This window comes from Chinchilla lanigera, unplaced genomic scaffold (genome assembly GCF_000276665.1).
Source record: "Chinchilla lanigera isolate Chin_1 unplaced genomic scaffold, ChiLan1.0 scaffold00014, whole genome shotgun sequence".
Taxonomy (NCBI): domain Eukaryota; kingdom Metazoa; phylum Chordata; class Mammalia; order Rodentia; family Chinchillidae; genus Chinchilla; species Chinchilla lanigera.
In genome coordinates, this window is record NW_004955415.1 from 16,273,672 (window position 1) to 16,288,073 (window position 14,402).

At 45.4% G+C, this 14,402-nt stretch overlaps 1 protein-coding gene across 4 annotated transcripts in view; it reads left to right on the forward strand.

Moving 5' to 3' along the window:
* LOC102013928 (chromosome unknown open reading frame, human C20orf196) overlaps positions 1–9,266 on the forward strand; it is a 102,864-nt gene extending 93,598 nt beyond the window's left edge. For all 4 annotated transcript variants that reach the window (XM_005380842.2, XM_005380839.2, XM_005380840.2 and 1 more), the window contains exon 3: positions 6,751–9,266. In XM_005380842.2, the coding sequence (XP_005380899.1) occupies positions 6,751–7,193 (443 nt within the window). In that variant the 3' untranslated portion in view covers positions 7,194–9,266. The remainder of the gene's footprint in view (positions 1–6,750) is intronic.
* The last annotated feature ends 5,136 nt before the right edge of the window (positions 9,267–14,402 follow it).

Sequence of the window (14,402 nt, forward strand, 5' to 3'; positions counted from 1 at the left end):
AGTTCAAGACCAGCCTAGGATACATAGTGAGCTCAAGACCAGCCTGGACTACATAGCAAGACACTGTCTCAAAAAACAACAAAAAATAATAATATAAACATGGCCCTTTGGAGGACTAGGGATGGAATGCTGTAGTTTAGATGTAAAGTTTCCTCCATAGTCTCATATGTGTGGAGGCAAGGCCCAGTTGGAATGGATGGGTCACTGGTGGCAGGATGTGAAAAGCTGTATTCTTGCTCCTGGTTCGTCCCTTTCTTCCATGATGTTTTTGTCTTGAAACCAGCGGACGACCCCTCTGAACCATGAGCCAAAACAAATCTGTCATTCTTTAAGTTGTGGATGTTGAGTATTTTGTCCTTGTGAGGGAAACGTGACTGTGACAGGAGCCAGTCGTACAGACAAGTAAAGAAATCACTTTGCATGTAGAGGAGTTTCAAGTGCAAAGGTTCTGGAGAGGAGCCTGCTTAATGCATTTAACGGCCAGCAAAGAAGCCCGATTCCCTGAGGCAATGATGCAGGTGGAGGTATGGGTACCAGTCAGACTTTTGTGTGGCTTTGTAGGGCTGGACTGCAGGCAGCACAGAATCTTGTTCTTCCACTGATCCTTTTGCATCTCCTTTCCTGAGCTAAGTATAGAGTGGGCTGGCAAGAGTAAGAAGAACAAAGAGTATGAAAGAAAAGAGAGTAAGGTCTGCAGCAGGAAGATACAGTAAAGGAGAAAGCAGGGTACTGATCTGTGGACCGTAGTCCCCACACTTCAGATAGTAGAGTCACCCATGGAAGCAGCCTTCCCCAGGACAGGGCAAAGCCTCTGAGGTCTGACTCCCTATTGCAAAGGTAAGTTGTGCGTCAGAAGTGTGCCAGTAAACAGATACTGGTAACCGGGGCACATCCTCGTGCTCTATTCACCTTGTTCTTATGCCCATGACTTTCTTTTAGAGCCATACAGAACCCAGGGAGCCTTCAGCAAACAAACCAAGGCAGCCGGGCCTGGGAGCGCAGGAGTGAGCCATGCAGTGCCTTGAGTGGGGGCAGTTCCCACCCACACAGCATAGAAAGCCTTCGAAACCACATATCCCTTCTTTCCTCAGCTCCTCCTGCTTTTCCATTGCTACAGAATTAAGCCTCAGATTATTTCACTCCAAACAGCCTTGAAACCACAGATCTTCCTAATGAGCTGTTGCTAGTGAAGCTCTGGGGGAAAAAAATCAGGGTGGGTGGCTATTGATGTAGCTGCAGAAAGACAGAATTCTAAATGTCAAATCATTAGCAGAAACTTACAAAAATGTTCCACAGAAGCAATCCTGCTGTGCATTTATCGCACCCAGAAGTGGCTATGCATGTTTCTCTGAAAGAATCCCCCATTGGACATCTTGGTTTCTAAAGGCTAATGGCATCTATTCATAGAACACAACCATTAATCTTGAGTGCCCCATGCTCACTGAATTTCTGAATTCAAATTAGCACCCATAACCTCAAAGATATAATTTTGCTTTTAAAAGAATCTCAGTGCACGCCTGTAATCCCCAGTACTCAGGAGGCTGAGGCAGGAGGATTGTCATGAGTTTGAGGCCAGCCTGGGCTACCGAAGTGAGTTCAAGGTCAGCCTGAACTACAAAGTGAGACCCTGCCTAAAACAAAACAAAACAAACCCAACCCAACCAAAACAAAACAAACCCAGACAACACAAAAAAAGAAACATCTATGTGTTCTCTCCCCCTTCTCCTTCCTCTTCCGCTTGTCTTTCTTCTTCCTCCCTTCCTTCCTTTCTCAAGAGAAAATTTAGTCTTTATGTGACTTTAAAACAAAGAATGCAAAAGCATTATTATGTTAAGCTCTGCCCTCCTCCTTTTCTTCTTGTACATTCCCAAGGAAATCCTTTCCATGATGGAAAGCACATGGAGATAAAGAGGGAACTTCTACGAAATTTAGGTGATGCCAGAATCCTTGGAATGGGGCCTTTGCTGAGGGGGAAAAAGCCATCTCAGGATGTGAGAAGGGGAGAGTACATCCCATGAACGGTACCAGCAGGAAGGGGTGTGATAGCCGAGTGCCTTGGGAGGCTTAGGGTCGGTACTTAGGCTATTACAGTGCACTGGGCTTCAGCATTCGCTTCTGCTCCTTCAGCTCACCTCGGCTCCGCCCTCAGTCCATAGTCCTCTTCAGGGCGGGCTGGCGGGGAGGGGCCACCGCAGCTGCCTGAGGACAGAGAAGGCACTGCCGCGGTAGGAGAGGAAATGAGAGCCTGAGATGCACTGAGGCCCTGTTCAAACGATGACATCAAATGACTCGGCGTCCTGTGAGAGAAGCGGGCTGTTTCTTTGATGATGAATTGCAGTCTGTGGGACATTTGCGTGAAAAATTGAAGAGACAGTTAGTTTTTAGGCTTCTTTGTAGACACTAGGTTTCAAAAATTAAAATTAAGCTAAATCCGAAAGTGTTACGCAGGTGAGAATTTAAAATCCTGGGTATCAAAGTGTGCAGGTTAGTGTGTCGCCCCCTCTTTAGGAATTCTCGAACTTCCCTGTGTTTTTGCCAGGGATCTTCCCGCGCTGTCCCTCTTCCCGCCGACAGAAATCTGTCTCATCTTCCTGCCTTCCCAGCCTGGACCACATCGTCTGTGGGGAAGGCGGTGGCAGAGGACACCTCACCCAGCGCTGCGGGTCCACATCCCTCTCCATCCTTTGCTCTTTAATAGCAGTACCATTCGTTAGACAAGCCCTGTTTGCCAAACCCTGGGCTAAAGCTTTCTTTCATTGATTGTTTTAATTTTAAAGTAGGTTGCCGAAGAAAATTTAGTAATCATCCCTCCAGGGTTTTGTTTAAAATTTTTTAAGCAATCTCAGACTCATAGAAAATTTGCAAGTACTGCACAAATAACTTTTTAATGAATTATTTGAGAATAAATTGGCAACATGATACCCTTCACCCCTAAATGTCCTACAAACAAGGGCATTCTCTTACATAACAAAATTAAACCATCCACACCGGGAAATTAGCAGTGATTCATTCCTACCATGTAATCTGCAGACCTCGTTCCCAATGCTCCAAATGTTCCAGTAATGTACTTTAATAAAAGGATCCAGTGCAAAATCGCCTGTTGGGTTTAATGGTTTTGTTTCTTTTCAGTCTCCTGCAGTCTGGAACAGTTTCTTAGTCTCTCCTTGATTTTCAGGAACTCAGCACTTCTGAAAAATACGAGCTGAGAAGTCTTTTCCTGCTGTTTCTCTAGAAGAGGACCAGAGAGAGGCCAGCGTTGCCTCCCTTCCCTTTTACCCACCTGTGAAGCTGGTCCAGCCCCAGGGTTGTTGGGAGCTGGGCAGAAGCTCTGGGCCTAGCAAAGCAGGGGTTTCCTTCGCTTCTTTCCTGTCTTTCTCCTGCCCCTTCTGCCCTTCATGTTTGCGGAGGGAGCATAGGACATAGTTCTAGGCATTGTGGGAACTACTACAGTGGGAAAACTGTCCCTCCTACAGAACTCTAAGAAAACAATCTTGGTCTCTACTGTTGGTTGCAGCAGCCTGTGTGGCCTCTCTGTGAGTTCTTACCGTCCTTGGGTCCCCAGGCCGTCTGGCTGCTGAGGACCTGGGTGGGGGTAGAGGAGGAGAACTAGAACCAGCTGCAGAGTCATTTATTTTCTGTTTCTTTTTGCAATTTGACCTTCGTTCAAACGACCTCTGTTTCTGTGTTGTCTAATCATAGAATTTCGGTCCATGAGTGGCAAGTAGCATTCCAGAGAGGCCTCCCGGCTAGGTCCACTACATGCTGATCCTCACGCTGCTTCTGCCCACTGAGTCCAGACAGTGTCAGTTCTGCCTCACATTTTTACATGACTACTTTTCAGTTTGATGTCTAGGAATTGGTCCACTTTCTAGTTAGGTTCCAAGTATCTCAAGTGAAGGGCCTGGGCTTCCCCATCTTTTGCTACCTCTTGCAGTAGCTTGTCATGAGTTGTCTTAATATCAGCCTTCTGCGAATGTGTGTTAAGTCAACAAATGCTTACCCACATGTGTTCTGTGTGTGCCTCCTAGAACATGTGTCCACATTCTTTTTAGACAGCTACTTGTCCTTGTATTACCATAGACATTCTGGAAGAAAGATCAGCTAATAAAGTCTTTGCTTAAAAGATAAGAAAGGTAGACCAGGTGTGGTGGCCCCTATCTGTAATCCCAGCACTTGGGAGGCTGAGGCAGGAGGATTGCCAGGAGTTCAAGGCCAGCCTGAGCTACATAGTAAGACTCAGTCTCAAGATAAAATAAAGCTGAGGCCCAGAAAGGTTGTGTGACTTGTCCAAGGAGACACGTTGAATGACAGCAAAATTGCACCTCTTTCCTGTATGTGATGCTGGGGATCGAACCCAGGGCCTTGTGCATGCAAGGCAGGAGCTCTACCACTGAGCCACATCCCCAGCCCTGCACCTCTTTCCTAAAGCTCCATCTTGCCCTTCCTTCCAACATGAGCAAGTGCAAATGCATTTATTATGGCTGTTCAGTTATCAGGGGCATGGATTATCAAAGCATTTATCCATGTACAAAAAGGAAGACGTTGACAAGAAGTAAAATACTTTAGCCAGGCATGGCGGCACACACCTGTAGTCCCAGCACTCAGGAGGCTGTAGCAGGAATATTTCCTTGATTCTGAGGCCAGCTTGAACTATATAAGAAGACCCTATGCTAAAAAACAACAAAAAAGTGTAATATTTTAATAAAATGGTAGAATTCCACAAGTTAAATAATTTAAATTATTTTCACAAAGTCCTTGCTTGAACCCTTTCATTGGTAGGAGAGAAAGCCCTGTGTTTCAAAAGACCTAAGAGATCACTGTGTTAAGCATGAGGATGGCCAGAGGGGCAGAGAGAAGTAAATTAGGGGTTAGGATTTGGCTTTGCTTCAGGTTTCTTATTGTCTATGGTTAAATACTTAGCTTATTTTTTATTCCCCCTTCAAAAAACACAAAGATGGTGATTTTAATTTAGATATAAATAATCTATAAGATTGTTATAGGGAGTCCAAAAAGGAAATAACTATGTAAATGTTCAGAACTGTTTAACCAGCTGTCCTCTCTGGACTCCTTCTAGAGTGATTGTTCCTAAAAATAATATATATGTTTGGAGTTTTTTTTGTTTGTTTGTTTTTGGAGACAGGGTCTTGCTTTGTAGCCCAGGCTGGCCTTGAACTCACAGTGATCCTCCCACCTCAGGCTCCCCAGTACTGGGATTGCAGGCGTGAGCCACCACCCCCAGGTAATACAATATTTGTAAATGCATAAAACAAGATACTGTGTATAGGATTACCAAGAAAAAACACTGAAAATAGTTACTGAACAATTTTTAAACAAATGTATATTATAATATGTTTTGTCATTAATGCATAAATAATAAGACCCACCATGAGGTCTGGATAACTTCCAAGCAGTTTGTCTTAGTCTGCTCAGGTGGATGTAATAAAAGCCCATAACCCGGTGGCTTTGGCTGCAGTGCTGGAGGTTGGTGGTGCAGGGTGAGGGTGCCAGGCGCTGGTTCATGGTGAAATGCAGACAGCTGTCCTTGTGCTGTGTGGCTGTGTAGCCTTTCCTTGGTGCTTGCACAAGGCGAGAGAGAAGATTCATGCTTGTATTCTCATTCTTTCTCATCTCTTCCTTTCCTTCCAAGGGCACCCATCCTGCTGGGTTAGAACTCCACCCTTACTACCTCCTTTAACTTCACCTCCTCAAAACCCTTTACAGTGCAGTCATACGAAGTTAAGCCTTCAACACATGAATTTTGTGGGAACATAGTTTACAGTTCAGTGCATGGCACAGCGATACACAGAAGTATTCCAGAGCATCTTCAGCACACTATAGCTGATGTGAAAACAGGTGTGATCTCTTGCTAACAGAGTCACAGGGGCCGCTGTGAATGCTGTGGTTTGTTGTCTATATCCATCATAGAAGGAAATGCTTTTATACCCACCCCAACAGTCTAACTCTAAAGAGGATAAAGCCAATGACTTTCCTCACAAGAGCCAAAGATGGGGTCTGTAAAATCTTTCTTTCTTAGAAATTTATTTCCTAGTTCTGTAGAAATGGTTGTGTTAGATGTTCTCTATCATTTAATAATATACTTGTGGACTAAAAGATATAAGTGCTGTATAAAATCAGCCAATTATGTTAAACTAGTGTATCTGCCTTTATTGTGTTTGTCTTTAGCCTGAGTAAAAAGGCCTTTAAAATTGATTTTTTTAAGAAAGCATTTGAATGCATTTTGTTTTGGTATTGTATTTATTCAATAAAGTATTTAATTAGTGCTAAGTGTGAACTGGACCCTGTTGCTAAACCCCAGCAAGCAATCATATCCTAGATAGGGTTAAACCCCAGTAAAATTGCCATATTGCACATGTCTTAATGAAGTTTGAATGTTAAATAAATTGTATATTCACTTAAAAAAAAAAAAAAAAAAGAAGGAAATGCTTGATTTCAGATGGGAGGTGAGTGAAAATACAGGCAAGTCTTTTTCCCCTCCAAGTTCACAGCCACCCTGAATTTCTCTCCAGAGCCTGGATTAGCAACACCCAGTACAAGGGAGTGAGGTGTTCTCACTGAGAGCGAACAAGTGGCATAACCCTGGGAAGGGGGCAGCTTCTGAGCCGGCTGATTCTGCCGTTGCCAGTTGGCCAGGAATGACGTGTGCCAGGCTGGAAAGGGCGTCACCTGTCGCTGGCTTGCTTTCTGGTGTTTTGATTGTGTTTGAGAATTGCAATGTGTTGTGTCTTACAGACAGCAGCAGCCTAAATACTGAACAGAAAGACTCTTGGACCTTCGAAGACCTCTGGCTTGGCCCGTCTGCCAAAGGCCAGCTGAAGGCCAAGGAAGAGGACAGTGGACTTCGAGAATCCCTGGACAGATTCTATGAAGTGTTCGGTCGTCCCCAGCCAGCCTCTGAGGACCCACTCTCAGCATCTGTCTGCCGGTGCCTGTCTCGGAAAATCACTGAACTGAGGGGCCAGGGAAGTCGGAAGTATGCCCTCCGCAGCTTCCAGATGGCCCGGGTCATCTTCGCCAGGGATGGCTGCTCAGCCCTGCGGAGGCATTGCAGGGACTCCCGCTTCTACCCACTGCATGAAGGAAGCGTGTCTCTGGATGATGAAAAGCAGACCCCAGGGCTTTCAAAAGATATTATCCGCTTCCTCTTGCAGCAGAACCTGATGAAGGACCCCTAACTGAGGCTGGTGGCAGACACAGGCAGGCCCGGAGGTGACACACTGTGGCCAGTGCTCTTGGCGGTCCCCTGAGGTCCCTGCTAGCCCTGCGTGGCCAGCCCCAGCTAAGTGCTTCGCTGTTAAAAGTTGACACCTGCAACCTGGCCCTGGAGCCGCTCAGCCCATAGGGAGAGCCCTGTGGCCACCCCACCTCCCACCCCCACTCACCTGGGGTTGGGACTTCACAGGACATCACACCCTTGCTGGGCTCCATACCGTCCCTGCCGCTGCCCCTGCCCCGCTGGTGGGAGCCTCTCCTTAATAAACCCCTCTATCTCCATCCCAGACTCAGAGCTTACCCGCCGGGAGAACCCAACCCAAGGAAGCAGGGTTCAGTGAGATGAGGTTTGTGAAGAATGCAAAGCTCTTTACTGAATCAAGGATAAGAATTATACCAAGTTGTACAATAGACATCATATGATGAAGAACATAGATGCTAAAATAAAATAAAGATTTAAATAAAGATCCAAAAAGGACTTTGCTCCTTAATCACATCCTTTTTCCCTCTCCAAAGCCAGATTCCTCATTTCATAATATGAACAATGTGGATAGAATATGTGGACCATCCAACAGCTAAAATTCAAAAGTTAAAAACACAAAGGTTTCTTCGTCTCCATCAGATTGCAGCGTGAAAGGTGACAGGGAGATAAATGTGCGCCACCCATAGGTGTGGGCACAGTTATGCCCTTGGAAACTCCATTGTGTGGGCTTGTCAGTGTTCTGGCTCCATGTGAGTAACCTTGAAGTGAGTGACCTTGCCCAGCTGGGTCCTCCTTCCTCTTGTTACTTTTATCTTCTGCCTGCCTGCTGTCCGCACACCGTCATCCTCTGAGCAGGAGCCCTCACCCCTGCCCCATCCTTGCTCCGCACCCAGAGCTCCAGTGCAGACCCTTACCCAGAACAGGACCTGTGGCACCCCACCACCCTTCAGGCCTACTGTCTGAATAACCTGTGGGCTGGCACTGGCAAGGCCTGCACTCCCTCGGTTGTGTTTTGAACCCTGGTCTGAGACTCTTTGTAGAATTTCATCAGAAACCTTACACGAATCCCCGCCTCAACAGTTCAGAAGGGTTCCATGGACACATTTGTTTAGGGAAACAACAAAAGCTGGCAACTCTGCAATTAGATTTTGAGAAACTGGAGCTGAAGTTTAGCTGACAGAAGACTCCAGAAGCTTTCCAGACAGCAGATTCTACACCTGGGGCAGGCTGAAGTGTACACTAAAAGTGAGGGCACCCTCTTAGGAAGGTGTCTGGGGGACTCTTGAGTGGAGAGAAGCCTTTTAAAGTTAGCAAGACACAAGCGTCTAGTTCCTGGAGGCTGGGAGGGAGAAACTGTTCTGAATTGAAGGGCAGACAGAGAAGTGGAAGGAGCCCTGCAGGCAGGAAATTGGAGATGAAGAGGCCTTGAGGGGCCCTGGAGAAAACCCAGGTTCTCCCCTGACAAGCAACTGCCGGCCTCCCCTAGTCATCTGTCTCCCAATAAGCAAGACCAACGGGACTAGAAGCTGAAAACATGCAGGTTAAAATTTAAGGATGCTGGTTTTATTGTTTTTCAATGTGAAACATATTAATAGACACCCTCGAGGAGTGTTGTCTTCTTTAGTTTTACTCCGCCACTGAAATATTTGCTATTAGTCTCCATAGCTACCCACAGAAGGAAACGGGTATTTTATACTGTTTTTAAAGAGAAGAAAAACATCACCATTTGGATGTCCATGGAAAGCAGCAGCTTCTGTTTCACAGGGAGATTTTAGTATCAGGAAACAGACCCTTCATTAACGCCAGTGCTTGGGGTGCTCACGCAGAGGGAGACTCTGAAAGCTGAGAGCGAAGAAGCCTAAAAGCCAGAATCGCCCAGGGTGGAAGGGTGTGGTGTGTGTTCCTCAGATCCAAGTAAGTGTTTGTGACAGCCCAGTGCAAGATAGTTATTCTCTGCAGCCCCGCTTCTTAATTGGATCTGTGTGAGGTGAGGGTAACATTTTCCACTGATCTCTGGAAACCTTTAATAAAGACTAAAAGGTAAGGATACGAGGCTCTGGCCTTTGGCACTATTGTCTAATCTGGCCCTACGGATAACTTTGCTGATATCTTTTCATCCCGTGAATGTTGTGGCTGGCCTCTGATCTCATCTGTGGTCCTTTTCAGACCCACAGGGCTTTGATGAAGATGAATTTGTTTGCAGAAACATCCGAACTCTAAAGAAAACTGCTGCCTGTATGTTTCATTAGAGCTGTGTCATGTCTTATTAGTCTGTTGCTCAGGATGACGGGTGGCGCTGGGAGTCAGACCCAGCTGGGGGCCTTGTTCTTGCTAAGGAAGTGTTTTCCAAGAGCCACCCCCTGCTCCACCCCTGTCTGACCTGTCCAAGGGCACGGGAAACACATCTTATTACCAGCAGTTGGCACAAAACTATATGGCAAGACTTGCAGGACATTTAAAGCTCTTAAAACATTTTATTGCATTATAATTATACAGAAAAGTGCATATCACATAAGTGACCACCTGAATGGTTTTCACATGCCCAACCCCCTTACAATCAGGCTTTTGCCTGAGCGATGGGGACCGACCAGCGAGCTGTCATGGCCCCATCTAAGTGGCAGTGCTGTGGCCACTGTTTCTCCAGTACCTGGGAGCACAGTCACGTTGGATGCCGCACAGACAAAGTTTATTTTAATTGTTGATCCCTTCAGTGCAGTATATAAGGACTATATCACATCCATGCGGACATCCTGTATCTGTCCTCGCCTCTCCTGATCCTGCAGTCACAGTGCAAATTCTTTTGAAAAGCAAGACATACACGAATAGCCAGAAAACTAAAAAGGGAAGAGTGAGCCTATCAAATATGAAAATATTTTAACTATGATAGAAGCAGCAACAAAACAGAAAGAGACACATCAAAGGAAAAGGGGCTATAAATGGATACATCACAGTGCAGGTGGAAACTGAGTCCTGTAGGTGATGAAAGCGGCACTTCAAATCCGCAGTGAAAAGGGAGAGCTGTTAGCAGCTGATCTTCACGTAACTGGCTCTCCACTTGGGGAGAGGGAGAGTGAAAAGGCCAGATTCTCCATCTCCTGTCTCATATCAAAATGAATTCTAGATGGATTAAAAGTTTCAGAGTCAAGCCCATAAAACTGCTAGACTAAAACATAGGTAGTAAATAGATAGTATGTGCATACACATAGATGATTTATCTATACATATATATGTAAAATAGATCTTGTCACTTTTTTGTATATCAGGAATCGAACTCAGGACCTTGCACTTGCCAGGCAGGCACTTGTGCCACTGAGCTGTATCCCCAGCTTGAGATAGATCTTGGAATAAGAAAATCTAAGAATGGTTTAAGAAAATTGAAAATTTGGTAAAACTGACTACCTAAAACATAAGACTTCTGCAGGATATATATATTAAGTTCATAACAAGGTCAAAACTAGGATAAATACTTAGAGCACGTATAGCAGACACTACTTCTTCAACAAGCAGAATTCATACAAATCATTAGAATAATAACTAAAGAGAAAAATTGGAAAAGGATATTAAAAGGTAGTTAGTGGGAAAAAACCCATATAGATGCTCCTCAGTTTATGGTGGGCTCATGTCCTGAAAAATCCATTGTGCATTGAAAATCTTGTAAGTTCAGAATGTGTTGAATACACAAGCCCTACCACGCACCATGGCTCAGCAGCACAGCACGCTGCAGAGGAGTGTGAACCCCCGTGGCGATGGGGACTGTGGTCTCCACAACCACCCAGCATTTCCAGACAGCATCGTCTGTGGCTGGCCTGGGAAAAGATAAAAATTCAAAATTTGAAGCTCTGCTTATACTGAATCCATATCACTCTTTTGCCATCATAAATTTTTAAAATTGTAAGTCAAACCATCCTAAGCTGGGGACTGTCCAGATAGACAGTAGCTAGACATAGATATGGCTAATAAATGTGAAATCATGCCCAACTACACTTAGATGTAGAGAACTGCAGTGCAGAACACCAATAAGGTCACCTTTGTTTTTCCTTGGTCTCCTGAGGTTTGCATTTTGGCAAAAGGTTCAGGAAGACCGTGCACTGCCAAGCGGAAGCGGGAGGTTCGTTGGTCCGGCCTTGCTTGGGGCAGCTTGGCGGCGTCTCTCAGAATTGTCAGAGCGCATCTTTTTGAACCAACAGCTCCCCAACTTGGAGTGACTGCTACAGTAGGGGCAACAGCTGTGAACCTGACCTGCAAGGTCTCCTCGCCTCCTGACAAAAGAGTGATCTGGAGCAGTGAGAAATGCTGGGGGACAGCATGACAGGATGTGGTGGCTCGGGTGGACACGGTGCACAGAGTGGCCTAAGGCAGCCTGGGAGGTGACCCTGCGGGTGCCGCGGCCCCAGCGGTTGCAGCCCGGAGGCTGGGCATAAGCTGAGGGAACTGTGGGGCAAGTCAGCTCAGAGCTCCGCCGGGATGAGCTTGAAACGCCCGCACTCCTTGGGGTGGTAGATGAATTTCAGAAGCAGTCTCTCTAGGTCAGGGTAAGGAACTTTGAATTTTATCCTAAGGATAGTGGAAAATGATTAGATTTTAAGCAAGAAAAGAAGTTGGGTTGCCATATGTATAGCACTTAGAATTTGTGAAGGATAACATTTCAAAGTTCTGCTGAAGAATGAATTACCTAAATGTCTAACAAATGGTAAGCTCTGCACCTCAAATTCTGCACAGAAATAAATTCCAGATGGACTGAGGATCTAAATATAAAAAATAACACGATAAAAGTCGCAGATGACACTGTAGGTAAGCATTTTTATAATCTTTGCATGAGGAAGTCCTTCCTAAACCAGATGGAGGTGCAAAACAAAAGTCAGACAGTTTGGACTACAAGAGGATCAAAGCTTTAGAGTCAAAGGTACGGATCTGTGACAATGTCACTGTGGTTTTGTGAGAAAATATATCCACTTTTAAGAGATGAATATTAAAGTATTTAGGAGAGAATTATCTTTCATTCTTTGGTACTGGGAATTGAACTCAGGACCTTGCACTTGCCAGGCAGGCGCTTGTGCTCCCGAGCTGCATCCGCAGCCCATAGGATAGAATTGTCTTAATGTCTAACTCCCATTAAAATACTTCCATAGAAATAAGATAAAGCAGATACGACAAAATGTCACCATCCTTCCAAACCCAGATGGGGAGTATGGAAGCTCCCTCTTCTTCTTTCCATGCCTTAACATATGAAATTTTTGAAGTAAAATCCATTTTGAAGGAAAAACAGTATTGAAACACAGAGCCAGACTGGGAGGAAAAAAAAATGACTACAGATATCAGCCAACAAGGGTTAATGTCACAATATATGAAAAGCATCTGTAAATAAATACCAAGATGGCGAATAAACCAAAAAATGAACTGATTAGTGACAAGTATTTCCCAGAAGAATTGCAAACTGTCAGTAAGTACAAACAACTACTCAACCTGTCACAGAGAAATGGAGTTTTAGCTGGGTGTGGTGGTGCATGAATGTAATCCCAGCACTTGGGAGGCTGAGGCAGGAGGATTGTTGTGAGTTCGAGACCAGCCTAGGCTACAAAGTGAGCTCAAGGTGACAAGGTCTCACTATGCAGCCTGAACTGCATAGTGAGACCTTGTCTCAAAAAGACAAAAAAAAAAAAAGAGAGAGAAATGGAATTTCAAAAAGGTGCTGCTATTTTTAAATCTATCTAGTTGGTAAAAAATTGAAAAGTTTAATCCTAGCTAGTGTTGGCAAAGATGTGAGGACACAGGCACTATTAGGTGAAAGTATGGAATGAAAATGGAGCTGAAAATGAAGAATATAGACCTGACCTTGTCACCTGCTTCCTGCCATGTTTCTGGTTCCCCCTGGATTAGAGATGGCTCTGGACATACTCATAACGAACATGTTAAGATAAGGTGGTTGAGTGCTTACTAAGTGTCGACCGTCATTTCAAACACAGCTGTTACCAGACCCATTCTACTGATAGGGAAGCTGAGCATAGGAGCCAATGGGTCACCAGGGTAGAGGAGACCCTGGAGTCCATGCTTACTTTCCATCCAGCCTGCTGCCCTTGCTCCTCCTCAGGGCCATCCCATGTGCAGTTCCTTCTGCCCGGAGGGTCCCTTCCTGAGAGGAGTCTTTCCAGACCCCTCATCCTTCCCTCACCTCCCACCACCCGGGAGGGCTTCCCTTTTATGTAGTCCCACAGCGCCATGAGCTTCACCCTCCTGACCTGATTACCCCAAAGAAATGTGATGATGCAGCACTTGGTTTGAGTGTCCCTGCCCCACATCCTCACCCCTAAGGAGGAACATGAGCTCTGTTTTGTTCTCCTCTCCCTTAGCTGTTTACAGTCATCACACAAAACAAACCGTGGGAAGATGTCTTTGTGTCTCAGAGATGTCTCCTGAAAGATTTAGAGGTAAAATGTCTTAGTAGAATTTACTTTAAAATGCTTCAACAAGCCAGACGTGGTGGCTCACGCCTGTAATCTCAGCACTCCAGAGGCTGAGGGAGGAGGATTGCTGCAAGTTTGAGGGCAGCCTGGGCTACAAAGTGAGTTTAAGGCCAGCCTGAACTGCATAGTGAGACCCTGTTTCCAAAAGACAAAAAAAAAAAAAAAAAAAAAAAAATCCAAAATAAAATATAAAATAAAATGCTTCAACAGAAGCAGATTTGATTTAGTTCATTTGGAGTTGGTGTGTGTACAGCCAAATATAGGACAAACCAGCCGCTTTTGGCTTCTTTTGGACTCAACATGCTTGTTTGCTCCTTACTCCTCCCCCGCCCTGTTCACCTGGATCCCTTCCCGGTGCTTGGCCCTCTGAGACTCTGCTTTCTTCACTAGGGGAAGATCATCCTCGCTCCGAGTCGAGCACTCAGTCTTCGTGGGCAAGCTCACACTCAGAGAAAGAACATTAAGAGATCTGAGTGACAGCCCCCGACGTAAGGGATTTGCTCTGCAGATGTACCTGTGGACTAGGGCAGGCCTGTGTGCTGGTTTGAAACCCACTGGCCTTATTCTTTCATTGCATCTTCTTAAATCCCCGAGAGCTGTGCACTAGGATAGTGGTCTTACCAGCCACTGAACCGGGAGTTCTCCAAATTCCTCCAGGTGAATCCTTCCCATGTGCTGGCTCTCTGGGCGGTGCATTTGTGGAAAACACAAGAGCTTTAGCATCCCTG